This window comes from Accipiter gentilis, chromosome 31 (assembly GCF_929443795.1).
Source record: "Accipiter gentilis chromosome 31, bAccGen1.1, whole genome shotgun sequence".
Lineage (NCBI taxonomy): Eukaryota > Metazoa > Chordata > Aves > Accipitriformes > Accipitridae > Astur > Astur gentilis.
In genome coordinates, this window is record NC_064910.1 from 1,300,340 (window position 1) to 1,314,314 (window position 13,975).

A 13,975-nucleotide genomic window follows, 5' to 3' on the forward strand; every position below is an offset into this window, starting at 1 on the left:
AAATTTTCCTATGTGAAATTACCATGCAAACTAAGTTACAATGGGAAGCATTAGCTCTTCTCTCTAAAAGTCCATGCTATAAGCCTGCCTCTCTCACACACATGAAAAAGCCACTCTGTCTCTATTTAGAGGATGATGTACCTGTTGCTTATTGGACTGCGCAATCATTTCAAACTGTAGTGGCACTGTGAAGTGCTTGGAGCAGAAGTTGCAGGTGTCCCACTATCATCTTTACATGATGCACGGAGATTTTTATGTAAACTCAGCAAAAACTTGACAACAGGCAAACCAGCTGAAAACCAACAAAATACCTAAGTTTCCAAATGGAAAGAGAATGTTAGTTGGCCTAACTCTGCGTACTGATTCCCACTCCCCAGGCAGTTACTGGATAAAAAATAAAAACAGAAGCAATCAGGAGGGTGGGAACAGGAACACCATCTCCCAGCCAAAATGGTGGCTCGCTCCTACTTTGCCACATGCATCTTACATTCATATCCATATGTGATCCAACGTCAACAGGCAGCATGAGGGATGCCCCACTCGAAACCCTAGTTAGTAAATCCCTCTCTCCTCGGAAACAAGGTCCAAATGTCTTTTTAGGCAGCAGAAATAACTGATGAGAAGCCTGCTGGGTTTAGGTTCAAGCAATGTGTAATTCTGGAAAAAGAAGCTGTTCCCCTAACTCCCAAGACAGCATGAAGTAGTTATTTGTATCCAGATGTTCAGCTGAAGCACTAAGATACACAGAACAGTAAGTCCTTGGCTTATTTACCAGCTGGCACGGAGTCAGGTACTCACTGCTCTCTGATTTCTCTCTAGTTACTTGGAGAATTTAGGATGAAGCAGGGAGGCACCTAGTGAAGTGGGGCGTTTGCTGAGGAAGGAGTAGCTCATTGAAGGCTGTATCTAGCAGGTACCCCACTTCCACTGAAATCTTGCTTGAGATGACGCCGTGCTTTGTGGGAGCTTCATGCTCTAATTCCTCTGCCCCCACAGCCGGCCTGAGAGCAGGCGCAGGAACGCCGGATAGGTCTATTGCTAATGCTTAGCTCCCCGCTTCAATTAAGGAAATAAAACCTGATGGGATACAATTGGATAGTACTGTTATTTTCCCCTGAGCCCAGGTCTCAAGTATAAGCAGATTGCAACCTCTGTGTGCTCTGAACAGGTTATCCAGGACTACAGGGGCAGCCTGGAATACCAGCTCCACCAGGGAGCAAAGGAGAAAGTGGACAAACAGGTGTGAGTGGACCGACTGGCCCAAAGGGAAGCAGAGGTGATCCTGGACCAGCAGGCAGACCTGGCGTTCCCGGGTACCCTGGACCAAAAGGTAAGGATGGGAACCGCTGGTCTTGGCCAGGAGCCCGGGAACCTCCTATGCTACAGCAGCTTTAGTAACACGGCTTTTGCGCTCACTTGATCTGTGCTGGAATGCAGTAATGCCAACTGTCATTTTTCATTAAAGGTCGTAAGGGTGAACAAGGCGTCATCGGCTTTATGGGCACAGTAGGATTTCCAGGTGATCTGGGACCTATCGGACCCAAGGGGGATAGAGGAGTAACTGGTAAGTGCAGTCAGATGTATGACTCCTTTCTAAACTCCACAGAGCTGACCTAACTGGCCCTGCTTTGAGCAGGAGGTTGGGCTAGATGACCTCTGGAGTCCTCTCCAACCTGCGTGTCTGTGTGTGACCCCTGGCAAATTCCAGGGGACAGATGCCTAAATTTAACATGGGTGGTCAACTTTCTGCCTTTATGAATTTATTTTGTATGAGGTGCCAACTCCAAAATCAGAGCCACTTTTGGAGTTAAAAAAAAGGAAGAATTCCTGATCTAAACTAATCCTCCAGAGTAGATGTACTGGATATTTAGAAATATCTTTAAAATCCCTCACTCCATCTATACCACCATGTATGTGGGTCTCCTGAAGCCCACTAAAAGATGGTTCTGCACCTCAGAGAGCTGTTGGCTGTTTGGGGGGAACTTCCCAGCTTCCTCTGTCATAAATGAGGGAGCAGGAGCATTATTCATTTTCTTCTGCTTATCTATCTGTGTGCTGTCCAAGAGAAAACAATCCCCATACTCACACACATTCCCCCAGTATAATAAATATAGCTGCTATTCCCAAGGTAGTGAGTTGCAGACCAGAGTCCCTCTCTCACATATGCAACCAAGTAACAGCAACATATCTGTAGATGAAAGCACATTAAGGAAAATACAGGGTGGGGGTTAATCAAACTATCTCATCTTGCTTCTAATCACAGGCTTTCAGGGCCCTCCTGGCTCTCCTGGGCTGCCCGCTCTTCCTCCAAGGCTGGTTGCTGAGCAAGGTTCACCAGGTCCCCGTGGAAACATAGGACCTCAAGGAAGCCCAGGAGATATGGGACTTCAGGGTCCACCAGGCGATCCAGGTAGGAGTCGCACACTCGGGAGTGAAAGCTCAGTTCCCCTTAGCAGAGTGAGGCCACCAGAGCACTGCTTTGGCTCTCTACTTTAAATTCTGAAGTCAGAGAGGAGAGTCAAATTTTGGTCTTTCAAAGACAGGCTTGGCTTCCCTCCTCCTCCTAGTATTCAGAACATAAGCAAACCAGGAGAAAACTTCAACAACACTCACATAGCCAAAGCAACATCAGATACGGATCTCACTTAAATCAAGACTGAATGTCTTTGGTGGACATGCACACATCCTTGTGGGCGTACTGTCAACCCAGGGAACGTAGCGATCTACGTAGTGACGCGCGGCCCCAGTGCAGTGCACCTCTTGCTGCTAGCCTCATCACAGATGCATGGTGGTAGCAAGAGTGGAAGATTAGGGTTGTGGGTCTCATGTAGTCTTGATCCAGCAACCTTTTCCAATGAAGTCAGTGCTCTTTGCCTGCGGAAGAACCATAGGATCTTGCCTTTATGTAAGTTGGTAAACCTGGCAGATAGGACCACACGTATGCAAGTAAAGCACACGTTAACAAAGTGTGTAGCTTGTTGATACCTCTGCAGTCACTGTGCTTATAACCATTGTTGGTGCAAGGTTTCAGAGGCTCACCTGGAGAGCCAGGACTCCAGGGCAGGGGTGGCATTCCAGCTCCTCCCGGCTCCAGAGGTGAACAAGGACCAGCAGGGTTTCAGGGTCCGGTGGGATCTGAAGGTAAGTGATGTTGCACAGGACTTCTTCCCTCTTCCCTGTTTCACTGCTATAAATTGTTCTGTAGTTACTACATCACTGGATGGGGAGGAGGGGAGGAGAGAGAAAGTTTGTCTTCACAGCTTCTTCACAAGGGACAACTAACTTTCAACAGAGATGTCTTAAAGCAGAATTTTCAGAGTAAGTTTTGGTAGATGTAGATGTCAGTCCGCTCATGTGAGTGAGCTTGTTTTGATCTGAGTATTTTTATATTGGTTTTCTCTTAAGTATTTCAGCCTAGTGATTGACTAACAGTTACATTCATGGAAATGAATGGTTGGGTAGGTGATATTTAGGTGGATGATGTTAAGGGAATGTATTTGTAAAAGAAATACCTGTGTCCTTATCCAATCAAAGAGCAGAACGATTACTATCTTAATTAGCTAAGTACACAGAGAAAAAAGGCATTTGCAGAGCATAGTTTTAACCATATGAAGCAAATGCAAGCAACTCAAAAACCATTGGTTAATCTTGGGCTAAGAAAACATTTTAAAGGAAAAATATGCTCATCTGTATTGTACAAGGTATGCTCAAATTCATCAGAACTTTATACATGACTTTCTCTGGCTCTGATAGTGAAATACATCATCTTAGAAATGAGGGAGCCTGATCCAGCACCGATCTACTTCAAAAGCAACTGCTGTAATCCTAGAACTACAGCCCTTTTAATAATAACGTACCATGAGAAGAGGCCTCATGCAATAAAGCTTTGTTCATCAGCAGCTTAGATAGCACCAGAGCATTTATGGGAGCACAAAACTAAGTTGTATTATTTCTTCCCCCCACGCCTCTTCTAAGGTCAGCCGGGCCGCCCCGGTAGCCCTGGGCTGCCAGGCATGCCAGGTCGCAGCGTCAGCATGGGCTACCTGCTGGTGAAGCACAGCCAGTCCGATCAAGAGCCAATGTGCCCAGTTGGCATGAACAAACTCTGGAGTGGGTACAGCCTGCTGTACTTTGAAGGACAAGAGAAAGCACACAACCAGGATCTAGGTACGTGCAGGTATTGTTGGCAGTAGCCTCAATTCCATCTCTCCGGCTGAAAAGAACAAAACCAAAAAGTAAATAGAACTTGGAGAAAGCTGGGACTTTGGCAAACAGGCTTAGAAAACACCAAAATGAGAAGATAAAAACTCTATGTCTGCATAGAGTGCCCCTGAGAGAGCTCCTGGAGTTATTAGTGTTGTTCAAGAGGACCTGTAAAGCCAGCGAAACATTCTGGACCGCAGGGTTTTACTGGCACATGCTCAGGAAGGAGCAGGAAACTGAAAATGTGCATTGTCTGGGAGAATGATTGCCATAAATTTTTATTTTTTTTCCTTCTTTTTTAACAGGGCTGGCTGGCTCATGTTTGGCTCGTTTTAGTACTATGCCATTCCTCTACTGTAACCCTGGGGATATTTGTTATTATGCAAGTCGAAATGATAAATCCTACTGGCTCTCAACTACAGCACCTCTTCCAATGATGCCTGTGGCAGAAGACGACATCAGGCCATATATCAGTCGCTGCTCAGTTTGTGAGGCTCCAGCTGTGGCAATTGCTGTCCACAGCCAAGAAGCTTCTATTCCTCACTGCCCTGAAGGCTGGCGCAGTTTGTGGATCGGATATTCCTTCCTTATGGTATTTGTTCTCCAGCGTCACATTTTGTGTAGCACTGGGTTTTAAGTTTGAGTCTAGATACTAGGAAGGCTGCTCTGCTTTGGAGCCAGCAGCACCAAAACCATGCATCCTACTGGGGAACTACAAAACTAGTTTCTAGGAAGCAGAAGAGGAGAAACAAAATTTCTGTGAATTGCAGAGAAAATTGCCTCTTGTCAGAATAGCATCTGGAGTCCTTACTTTATGTACAAAATAGTGCTTTGGAGCAGAACACAGGGACAGCTGTGGATCAACAAATAAAATTGCACTGAGGTGCGACAGTAGCCTACAAAGCATTTTCACAGCTAAAGCTTAGGAGTTACTTATGTACATGACTATTAAGAAGCTGGTCTGGAGAAAAAAAAACCCCAAAACTTTTCCTTGTCTTTTGGAAACTTAAAATCATTCACGTTTAGTTGAAGATTTACAAGCCAAAGTCTTTCACCTAGTCTGGGAAGAGAGACAGCCTCCTGTTTTTAAAATTAAACTTCAGTGTTGCATCTCTAATGGCAACAAGGGCTGAGCTGTATATCCTATGACTTATAGGATCTCCTAGATCTTGTAATCTTATAATTAGGAAATGGGATGCTACAGAAAAGCTTAGTATTAGGTGTGCAGTGGAAGACCTACTGAAGGGCCTGACCTGCTCTTCTTGCAAGACTGTAGAGAAAGATCATGTAAGCACCGGAGGGCTTAACACAGTAAAGAGCAGCTAGAATGTGTTAGTGAATGATCTGACAGATACTCATTTTTCTGACTTGCTTGATGTACATGGGAGTCAAAACCTGCAACAGAATGCCCATGTTGTAAACTCATTAAAGACTGGACTGAATGCTGAAGTAAACAGGGTTGGGGGGGGAGGGGAGGGGGGGGGGGGAATTTCTCTGGCAGAAAACATCATAGAAGAACAATAGTCAATCATAGACACAAACCATTTGTTTGTCAAAAGCCAAAAACTTATTTTCTGAAAAATTTAAGGTAAAGGAAATCTGATATTTTTCATTTACTTAGAGGAGAAAAAAAAAAAAGAAAAAAAAACCAACCCATGTTTTGAGAGGGCAGGTCAAATTTTTGACCAGCCCTGTGTTTGACCTTTGTTTTGCTTCTATAAAAAGCCCTGATGCCAATCTCATAGTTACTTCACAAGAATTCCAAGGATTAACTAAATGTTTGCAAAGCCCTGTGTAAACACTGAGCATTGTTAAGAGCAAAGTTGTTACCTTAGCAAGAATCCTTTGCCAGGACAAAGTCTGCCAGCACCAAGGAACACACAGCGAGAAGAGTTCGTGTTCTCCCAGCTAGCGTTCGGAGCAAATGAAGTGTTTGGCGTGCACATTTTTGCTTCTCAGGCAACTATGGAAGAAGTACAGCACACTTGTGTTTATCTCAGAGTACATATTGTTCTACTTCCTTGGCTGAAATTTGTCACCTCCTTCCCCTAAGGTACCGTGATGAAGGGAGTCACGGACTCCTGCCCAAACAGCCGTAGAAGCCAGGAGGATTTTATGTAGCAAGGGCACTCCGCTATCATCCATCCTATAAAGGTAGAGTGGCGTGAGCCTTGCAGAAGGATGAGAGGCCGTGGCCAATACAAGAAGAGATATTACAGGCGTAGAGTTGGAGCTTGTACACCGAGCGTAGGAATGCCAGGGCTCAAATAGCACGTGCAGTTTCTACTAAGTGCTTTCCAGCTCCAACTGCAGAGGCCTCAAAGCTGTAATAGTTTTAATAGTTTATGCTGCTGCTTACCAGCTTTGTTCTTGTAGAGGGATACTAGAAGGGTTTTGCTCCTGAACTTCATAGTTTAGCGAATCTTGCAAATTTGTAAAAAAGACAGCTGGTGGGCTGTAGGTTTGGGGGGTGGGGTATGTGAGGAGGGAGTTGCTGGTGGGTTGTTGGGTTTTTTTTAAAATCTATCTAAACACCAGCCAGCGATCAGGGTCCTTTACTCTGTTAAAAGGTGGGCACTTCTGTTACTCATTTATATGAACACAGTGGGCCTCTCGCAGCATAAACCAAGCCAGTTACAGCTTGCACTTTTATAGTATGGTGTTTATAAAACATAGGCAGGCAAATGTATTGGATGTGCCCAGATTTCTCCTGCCATTTACAAAACTACTTTATTTTCCAGCTGCTTTCTTTTATATTGCAAATTCCTTCAGTTTTTAACAAAAAATTAAACAGCTTCACTTAAAAATGCAGCTGTACAGCTCTTAAAGGGACAGAGGAAATGCCTGGTTTGTTAGCAATGCCTTTGACAGAAAAGTAACATCCAGTTTGTTACCACAGTACGTATGAAAGATAACAGTTTAGTGGTGTAAAGATGCATGATTTTGGTGTAATTTGTTATCAAAGACTATGCCATAGTTATTTGTATAGAAGCTAATTTTGTTTCCACAGTGCTCCTCATGTGCAACGCAGAGTAAGACTTTATAATTAGGGAAATTCAAGTTAGATACATGGTGGAAAGTTCTTCTCAGGGAGGGTAGTCAAACAGAGGAAGAGGATGCCCAGAGAGGGCGTGGAAACTCCATCCTTGGAGGTATTAACAACTCGGCAGCGCCCTGGAGCCACTGAGAGCAACTTTGGAGTTGGCCCTGCTTTGAGCAGGGGACCGGCTGCAGTGACCTCCAGTTGGCCTTCCCACCTAAATGATTCTCCAATTCTAAGACTTCCAACAGTGAAGATCCAAACTACAGAAAAGATGTTAAAGTGGCATCAACGTATGCACTAGCTCCTTTGTGTAGCTAAAGCATAACTGAATCCTTAAGCCTTACACAGTTGCAGGAGTAGCCAACTCTCTGCTCTGGAGATAAGAATTAGGAGAAATTCTAGTGGTTTTTCTCCTTTCCCCCGTGTAAGTTTTTGACAGCACTGCCTGAGGTTGTACTCTGAACGCTGCCCTCCTTGTCTCATTTAGCACACTGCTGCTGGTGATGAAGGTGGAGGACAGTCGCTGGTTTCTCCTGGGAGCTGCCTGGAAGATTTCAGAGCGACTCCTTTCATCGAATGCAACGGAGCACGCGGAACCTGTCACTACTTTGCAAATAAATACAGCTTCTGGCTCACTACGATCGACCAGCCCTTCCAAAGCAAGCCCTCGGCAGATACGCTCAAGGCAGGACTCATCCGCAGCCACATCAGCAGATGTCAAGTCTGCATGAAAAATTTATAGAAGTCTTTCTCAGTATAAGGAACCTGCTTATCATGTAGTTCTTATACGGTAAAACCTTCTATGATGGTTAGACATTTGAATAAATCATGTTGGTGCTTTTTTAACTTATTACCTCAAAAGCTGAATGGAAAATTAATTTTTAAAAGTGTCTGTAAAAGCAAATTAAGTTTGACACAAATTAAGTCTAACACATGGATCTAGTGCTGTGTTGTCCTACTATCTATACAGTATATATATGCATTTTTTGCTAATCTAACATTATGTCATTTGCCAAATAATACAAATACTCCCAGCTTTGAAACACCAAAAAAACTTCAATAGCAAATGGTTACCTTGGTCAGATACACACTACATTTACTTTAAGAGAATATATGTATCTTTTCTATTTGCTGTGTTTGCCACAACAGTAAACACTAACAGCTGCAGTTCTGTAAATTGACAGAGGGTGATCAAAGTGCTAAACCCTTGCAAAATACTGAAAATAGACTCTGGAAAGTGCGTATGTCCAGCATTGAAATCTAACTTTCATTTTACTATTTTTTGCTTGGGCATTTCAAACACACCCAAAACAATCATCTTTTTATTGTATTTGGTTTTTTCAAGCCTCACCCTGCTTTAGCACTTAGCCACTAGCAAAGCAGAGAAGCCCACAGGCCTCCCAAAAATATGCCCACAGGCCTCCACAAAATGCAACTCTTTCTATTTTGATTGGGAGACTCTATGATCAGCGTATTATTTTACAAGCTTGATGATTTTTTTCTAGACATACCCCAGGCCAAAGGATCATTTCAAAGGTCTCTTGCTCCACTGTGCTGTGGACATTCCTCTGTGTCGCGCTGCCCCCACAGCAGCAGCACCGAGCGGTTTTTGCACTGCAGCTTTCCCCCTCTGGAACCAAGCCGCTCCTCACAAACAGATTTTAACCGCCTGCCGTTGGAGCGGCCATCGCACGTAGGGTAGCTTTTGCAGGAGAGTGTATTGCTCAATGCCACACGACCTTCAAACGCAGAACTTCCAGACCTGCCGGTTGTCTGTCTGTCTGTCTGAAGGCACGCTGTCCTGGCAGCCGGGGACACATGGCAACGGGATGACACCATCCCATCTTGCACAAAGCCATCTTTGCAAAAGCATCTTTGCCTTGCTTCCTTGCAAGGCATTATTTGGCACCATCTTTTCCCACAGAGAACCAGGTTATTGCATGCCAGGCTTGATAAATGGCCAGGATGGCTAGCTCTTTCCTTCTGTAGAAAGAAGCAATTTAGCCCAAAGTTGTCTGGCACCACTGCAAGAGAGGAGGGACAAAAAAGGATCGGCTGCAAATTTCCTGTTCGCATAGTCTGATTATATACCTGAATGCTTAAAACTGAAATCTAAGAGACTTTTATAGCAATAACAGCTGATTTTTCAACAGTTCACCTCACTCCTGCTTCAGGTGCTTGTTGGCTTTTGTCATTACATTCCATCCTCACTGTATCATAAATAAAACCTGTTTTTTTCTACACCTCTATTTGTTGATGATTTGCATTTTGTAAATGGTGTTTTTCTATACAATGCATATGGACTGCTTGGGTCAATTACTTTGTTTGGACCTAAGGAATTAGAAAAGCACCACCAGAAAGCTCCTTCCACTGAAATTCAAACTCTTCAACCAGGAATACACTTGTTTATTTCATGGCATCTAAAAGGATCAAAGAGGGAAGCTGTGTTTCTGAAACTGCTTGCTTAAGCTGAACTACTGATACAGTATTTCATCTATTGTTGGAACAATTTAAGCCAATAAATCATGATGTTGCAGATTAAAGCAATATATTATTCATGCTCTACAAGGTTTAGAAAACCAGCATTAACCAAACTTGACAAGTGTTACCTCTGCAAAAAAATATAAATTAAAGTTCTTAGCTAGCACACTGGCTAACCTAGATTAGTTGTACATATAATTAGATATATCCATGAATGGAGAAATTACCTGAGCTTTAAATGAGCTCTCTGACAGCTCTGAAAGGCAGCCCCCAAACCGACTGATCACACTAGTATTTGTTTCAGCTAAATAAAATACTTGGAATTTGAAACACTGCAGTCAACACAAGACAAATCTATTCCACATTTGCCAGTTCTTTGAAATTGCACATGGTGGTAATGAACACCCAAGGATCGGCAACTTACCTCTTCCAGGTGTTGCTAGGCATCAGCGTTCGTGGGATGATCATGCAATTATCACTTGTGATTTTTACAGCATGCAACTCCAGGAATGCAGCACATTCAGTATTTTAAGAGAATTCAGGTGGAGGGTATACAAATCTGTAAAAACTGATTACGTCAACAACAGCAGTAAACTATTTGCATTTTCATGGCTAATACATTGCCTAATCTTCCTACACAGCTAATTTTATTTTTTTTTTCCTCTTAATTTTATCTGAGTCGCATAAGCTGTTCTTAACAAGTTTGTTCGGCGCTGTATCAGCACAGTATTGATTCAAACTCACCGGCATGCTGCAGGAAAAAACCAAACAAACCACAAAAGCCCGCAAGGTGCCAAGGACACTTGAACTTCTGTACTTTGTGTACATCACGCGCTTCAGGTCTGTGTGCTCATACCCGTGTTTCTCAAAAGCCTGCGTAATCGCTGTTTGAAACGGGGAGGGAGCTCGCGCGTGCAGACACGTGGAATACTTACAGCAGCCAGAGGTTTTCACCTGGTGAGCGAACCCAGCGCAGAGCGTGGAGGGGAACTGACCTGTTCAAACGGCCTCTTGGCTGCAAGTTTACCCCCTCCCCTGTGAGGACAGGCGGAGAGTCGGGGTTGTTCAGCCTGGAGAAGAGAAGGGTCCAGGGAGACCTTACAGCGGCCTGCCAATATACGAAGGGGGCTCATAAGCAAGATGGAGAGAGACCTTTTATGAAGGTCAGTAGTGACAGGGCAAGGGGCAGGGGTTTTAAACTGGAAGAGGGTGGATTTAGACCGGACAGAAGGCAAATGTTTGTTATGATGAGGGTGTTGAGGCAGTGGAACAGGTTGCCCAGAGAGGCTGTGGATGCCCCATCCCTGGCAGTGTCCAAGGCCAGGTTGGATGGGGCTTGGAGCAACCTGTCTGGTGGAAGGTGTCCCTGCCCATGGCAGGGGGGTTGGACTAGATGACCTTTGAAGATCCTTTCCAACCCAAACCATTCCACAATTCTGTCATCCCAGAACCCACTTCTGAGAAGTTAAAACATTTTTAAACAGGAAAAACTAAGCTACAGCAAAACAGAACAATCTTTTTACTGAACTATAGTGCTCCAGCCTAGGATGTAAAAACTGCAAGTGTTTTGCCTGAGTTTGACCAAGTCAAATCTTTCGCTTCAAAGCGTGCTGTTTGCTTCCTACGCTTTCCTGTTTGAAAACATGCTGAAGTATAACATGCTGCTGAGCCTGGAGAAGGTAAACAAGATTATGTTCCCCTTCTGTAGGTAATAGTGCATCAGTATATCAGCGCAGATACAGTGAAGTCAACATGGCGACATCAGTTGACACCAATTATTTCTTCAGTGTATCGACCAGATCAGCAGAGCTCATTCACACCCTGTGTGACCGGCCTTGTCCATGGCTCCTGGCAATAGAAAATTAGCAAACACCAAGCAGCAAACAGGAAGGTATGGGACTGCTGCCAGAAGAGAGGCTGGGGGGTCACTACCGATGCCCTGATGGCCTCCCAGCGCAGTCGGCAGCATCCCCCCGGACAGCCACCCGTGCCCACCAAGGCTGAGCGGGGCCCAGCCTCACAGCCCTTAGGGACATCGGTGCAAAAAATACTGGACGAGGGGAACAAGTAACATCGCTGCGCCCCACGATCCACCAGAAGAACAATAAAAACAGGCAGTGGTGCTTCACACCGTGACACGGGCAAGGGCACGACCAAGCCGAAGCAGGTGGCTTGGTGGGCACCCGGGGGGTTCAGGCTCCTTTCGTGGCCCCCACGAGACTCAAAGCCTTCTTGGGGTTGTCAGGGGCCAACGGCAACCGTGGTCTTGCACCACCAGCGCCCACGAAGGGCCTGAAGCAGGATGGAGCCTTCCCAACCAGCCCGGCATGGATCCTAAGCCCCTCGCAGCCTGGCCCGGCCATCCCCTCGGGCACAGGCAGCCCCACAGCTCTCATTCACCCAGCATGGCCAAAAATAACATCTCTTATTTCACTGTTCAAACAACTTCACACATCCAGACAAACAGAACAGGGAGAGAGCGGGGGGGAAATAAATACTTGTAAAGTGAGGTTGCCCTGGCAGGCAGGGCCGGCGGAGCAGCGGGGTCCCCGACGTCACCCACCATCGCTAGTCCTGGCCGGGAGGGTTTCCACCGGGCTCCAGCGGCACAGCCACCGCCGGCCCAGCTCCAGGCTGCACACCGAGGTTATTCATGGGGAAAGCAACCTTGCAGCGCTGGAGGAGAACGCTCGCGGCAGCCAGTGGGACGCAGCAGCGCTGGCATCGACCAGGTGCACGGCACAGCCGCTGGTAATGCAGGTCCTAGCAGTCCTGCTATGCTAGAAGTCCATCAGCTGCTCGGTTGCGAGGCTATTAAGGCAACAAGAGGTAGAACAAGGGTGCATCAGTGCAGCTCCTGGGCTGCCAGTCCCTACCCTGCAGCTTCGCTGCTTCTCCCTGTCAATAAGCCAAGCTGAACTGTTCCAGTAAAATTATGTAGGACGGTGAGGGGCAAAAAAATGCAGGATACACCTGCAGAAGCAACAGGGAAATTAATGAATTTATATTAGGACATTTAATAAGCACAAGAGCAGGCCATATTTTATTGCTCCTCTATGCTGTTAAAAAAGACAAACCAAACAGCACCACTAAACAGAAAAAAAATAAATGTGGGCAATTTCAGCATTGAGGGTTGAACTGTGCTCTCTAAAAACTACTGCAGACATGAAGGATTGCTTGCAGGCATGCATAGGCACCGCCGCAGCAGACAGAGCATCAACACTGGGCTGTGAAAATGGTACTCAGCTACAGCAGAGTTTAAATTACTAGTACAATAAAATAAAAAATACATATCCTACATCAAACTCCAGAAACCTTCAAGTTTTGCTTGAAGGCACAATCTGACTTCAGAAAGTAGTAAAGACATGTGGCTAGCACGCACACTGAGCAATCCACATCTCGTCCTGACCGCCTACCGATAGCTCCCACATACCACGCAGCCTCCCAGGTTCTGCTGTGCAACCCCGTGATCTCTCACAGGCTGCCAGCGTGACAACCCATCACAACCCAGACATTTCTCAAGCAATAATAGACAGCAACACTAAAAAGCCACAAACATCATGCCAGACAAGTGTAGCCCTAAGGGCAAAAAGCACAGCACGCAAGACCGGTTCCCGTGTGATCTCCTTCAGTGAAAACACCCAATTGGAGCTTTTGGAAAGACTGTAAGAATTCCTTCAGATCTCATATGAATCAAACGCTGATGCAACTGAATTGCAAATATTTATACCTCAAGAAGTGTTAGATGTTCACTGTACAAATATTTTTCCTGTTCTGTACCTTCTGGATGTACATCTCGCAAAGGCCTGACCTTGCGACCCGTGCGCGCTACAGGTTCAGTTGTCAACAGATGCAGCGAAGCCAGCGGCGGACCTCTCACCAATGTGTCGGCAGATCGCTTCGGTCACGAACAAGACTGAGGTTGTAGCCTGTCTGTCTCTTCCCAGTCCTGAGGGAAGACTAGATAGCGGCCTTGGAATTTTGTTAATAGGTACAAGGTTTTTGATTGTATACAGTTTTAAATACCACAGAGCAGGTGCAGTTAAGTCTCTGATAGAGTGGCAGGTGTTAAACTGCAAACTCCTAGCAAATCCAGAAGATGACAGCCCTTAGTAAGGCCTGCTGCAATAGGAGAAGGGGTAATGGTTTTAAACTCAAAGAGGGTAGATGCAGACTAGAGATAAGGGAGACGTTTTTTTATGATGAGGTGTGATGGATGCACTCAAGCCCTTAACCAAACTAGCTGTA

General features: G+C 45.4%; 1 protein-coding gene and 1 long non-coding RNA gene across 2 annotated transcripts in view; one reads left to right on the forward strand and one right to left on the reverse strand.

Moving 5' to 3' along the window:
* COL4A2 (collagen type IV alpha 2 chain) overlaps positions 1–9,489 on the forward strand; it is a 141,305-nt gene extending 131,816 nt beyond the window's left edge. The window contains exons 41-47 of the mRNA XM_049834053.1: positions 1,169–1,330; positions 1,466–1,564; positions 2,264–2,410; positions 3,025–3,141; positions 3,976–4,167; positions 4,509–4,795; positions 7,734–9,489. Coding sequence (XP_049690010.1) covers positions 1,169–1,330; positions 1,466–1,564; positions 2,264–2,410; positions 3,025–3,141; positions 3,976–4,167; positions 4,509–4,795; positions 7,734–7,988 — 1,259 coding nt within the window. The 3' untranslated portion in view covers positions 7,989–9,489. The remainder of the gene's footprint in view (positions 1–1,168; positions 1,331–1,465; positions 1,565–2,263; positions 2,411–3,024; positions 3,142–3,975; positions 4,168–4,508; positions 4,796–7,733) is intronic.
* On the reverse strand, positions 4,159–8,792 carry LOC126052841 (uncharacterized). The gene is made up of 3 exons (XR_007510160.1): positions 8,758–8,792; positions 6,034–6,166; positions 4,159–4,213 (listed from the first exon to the last, which is right to left on the reverse strand). It is a non-coding gene; the product is annotated as an uncharacterized LOC126052841 (long non-coding RNA).
* Positions 9,490–13,975: the final 4,486 nt, after the last annotated feature.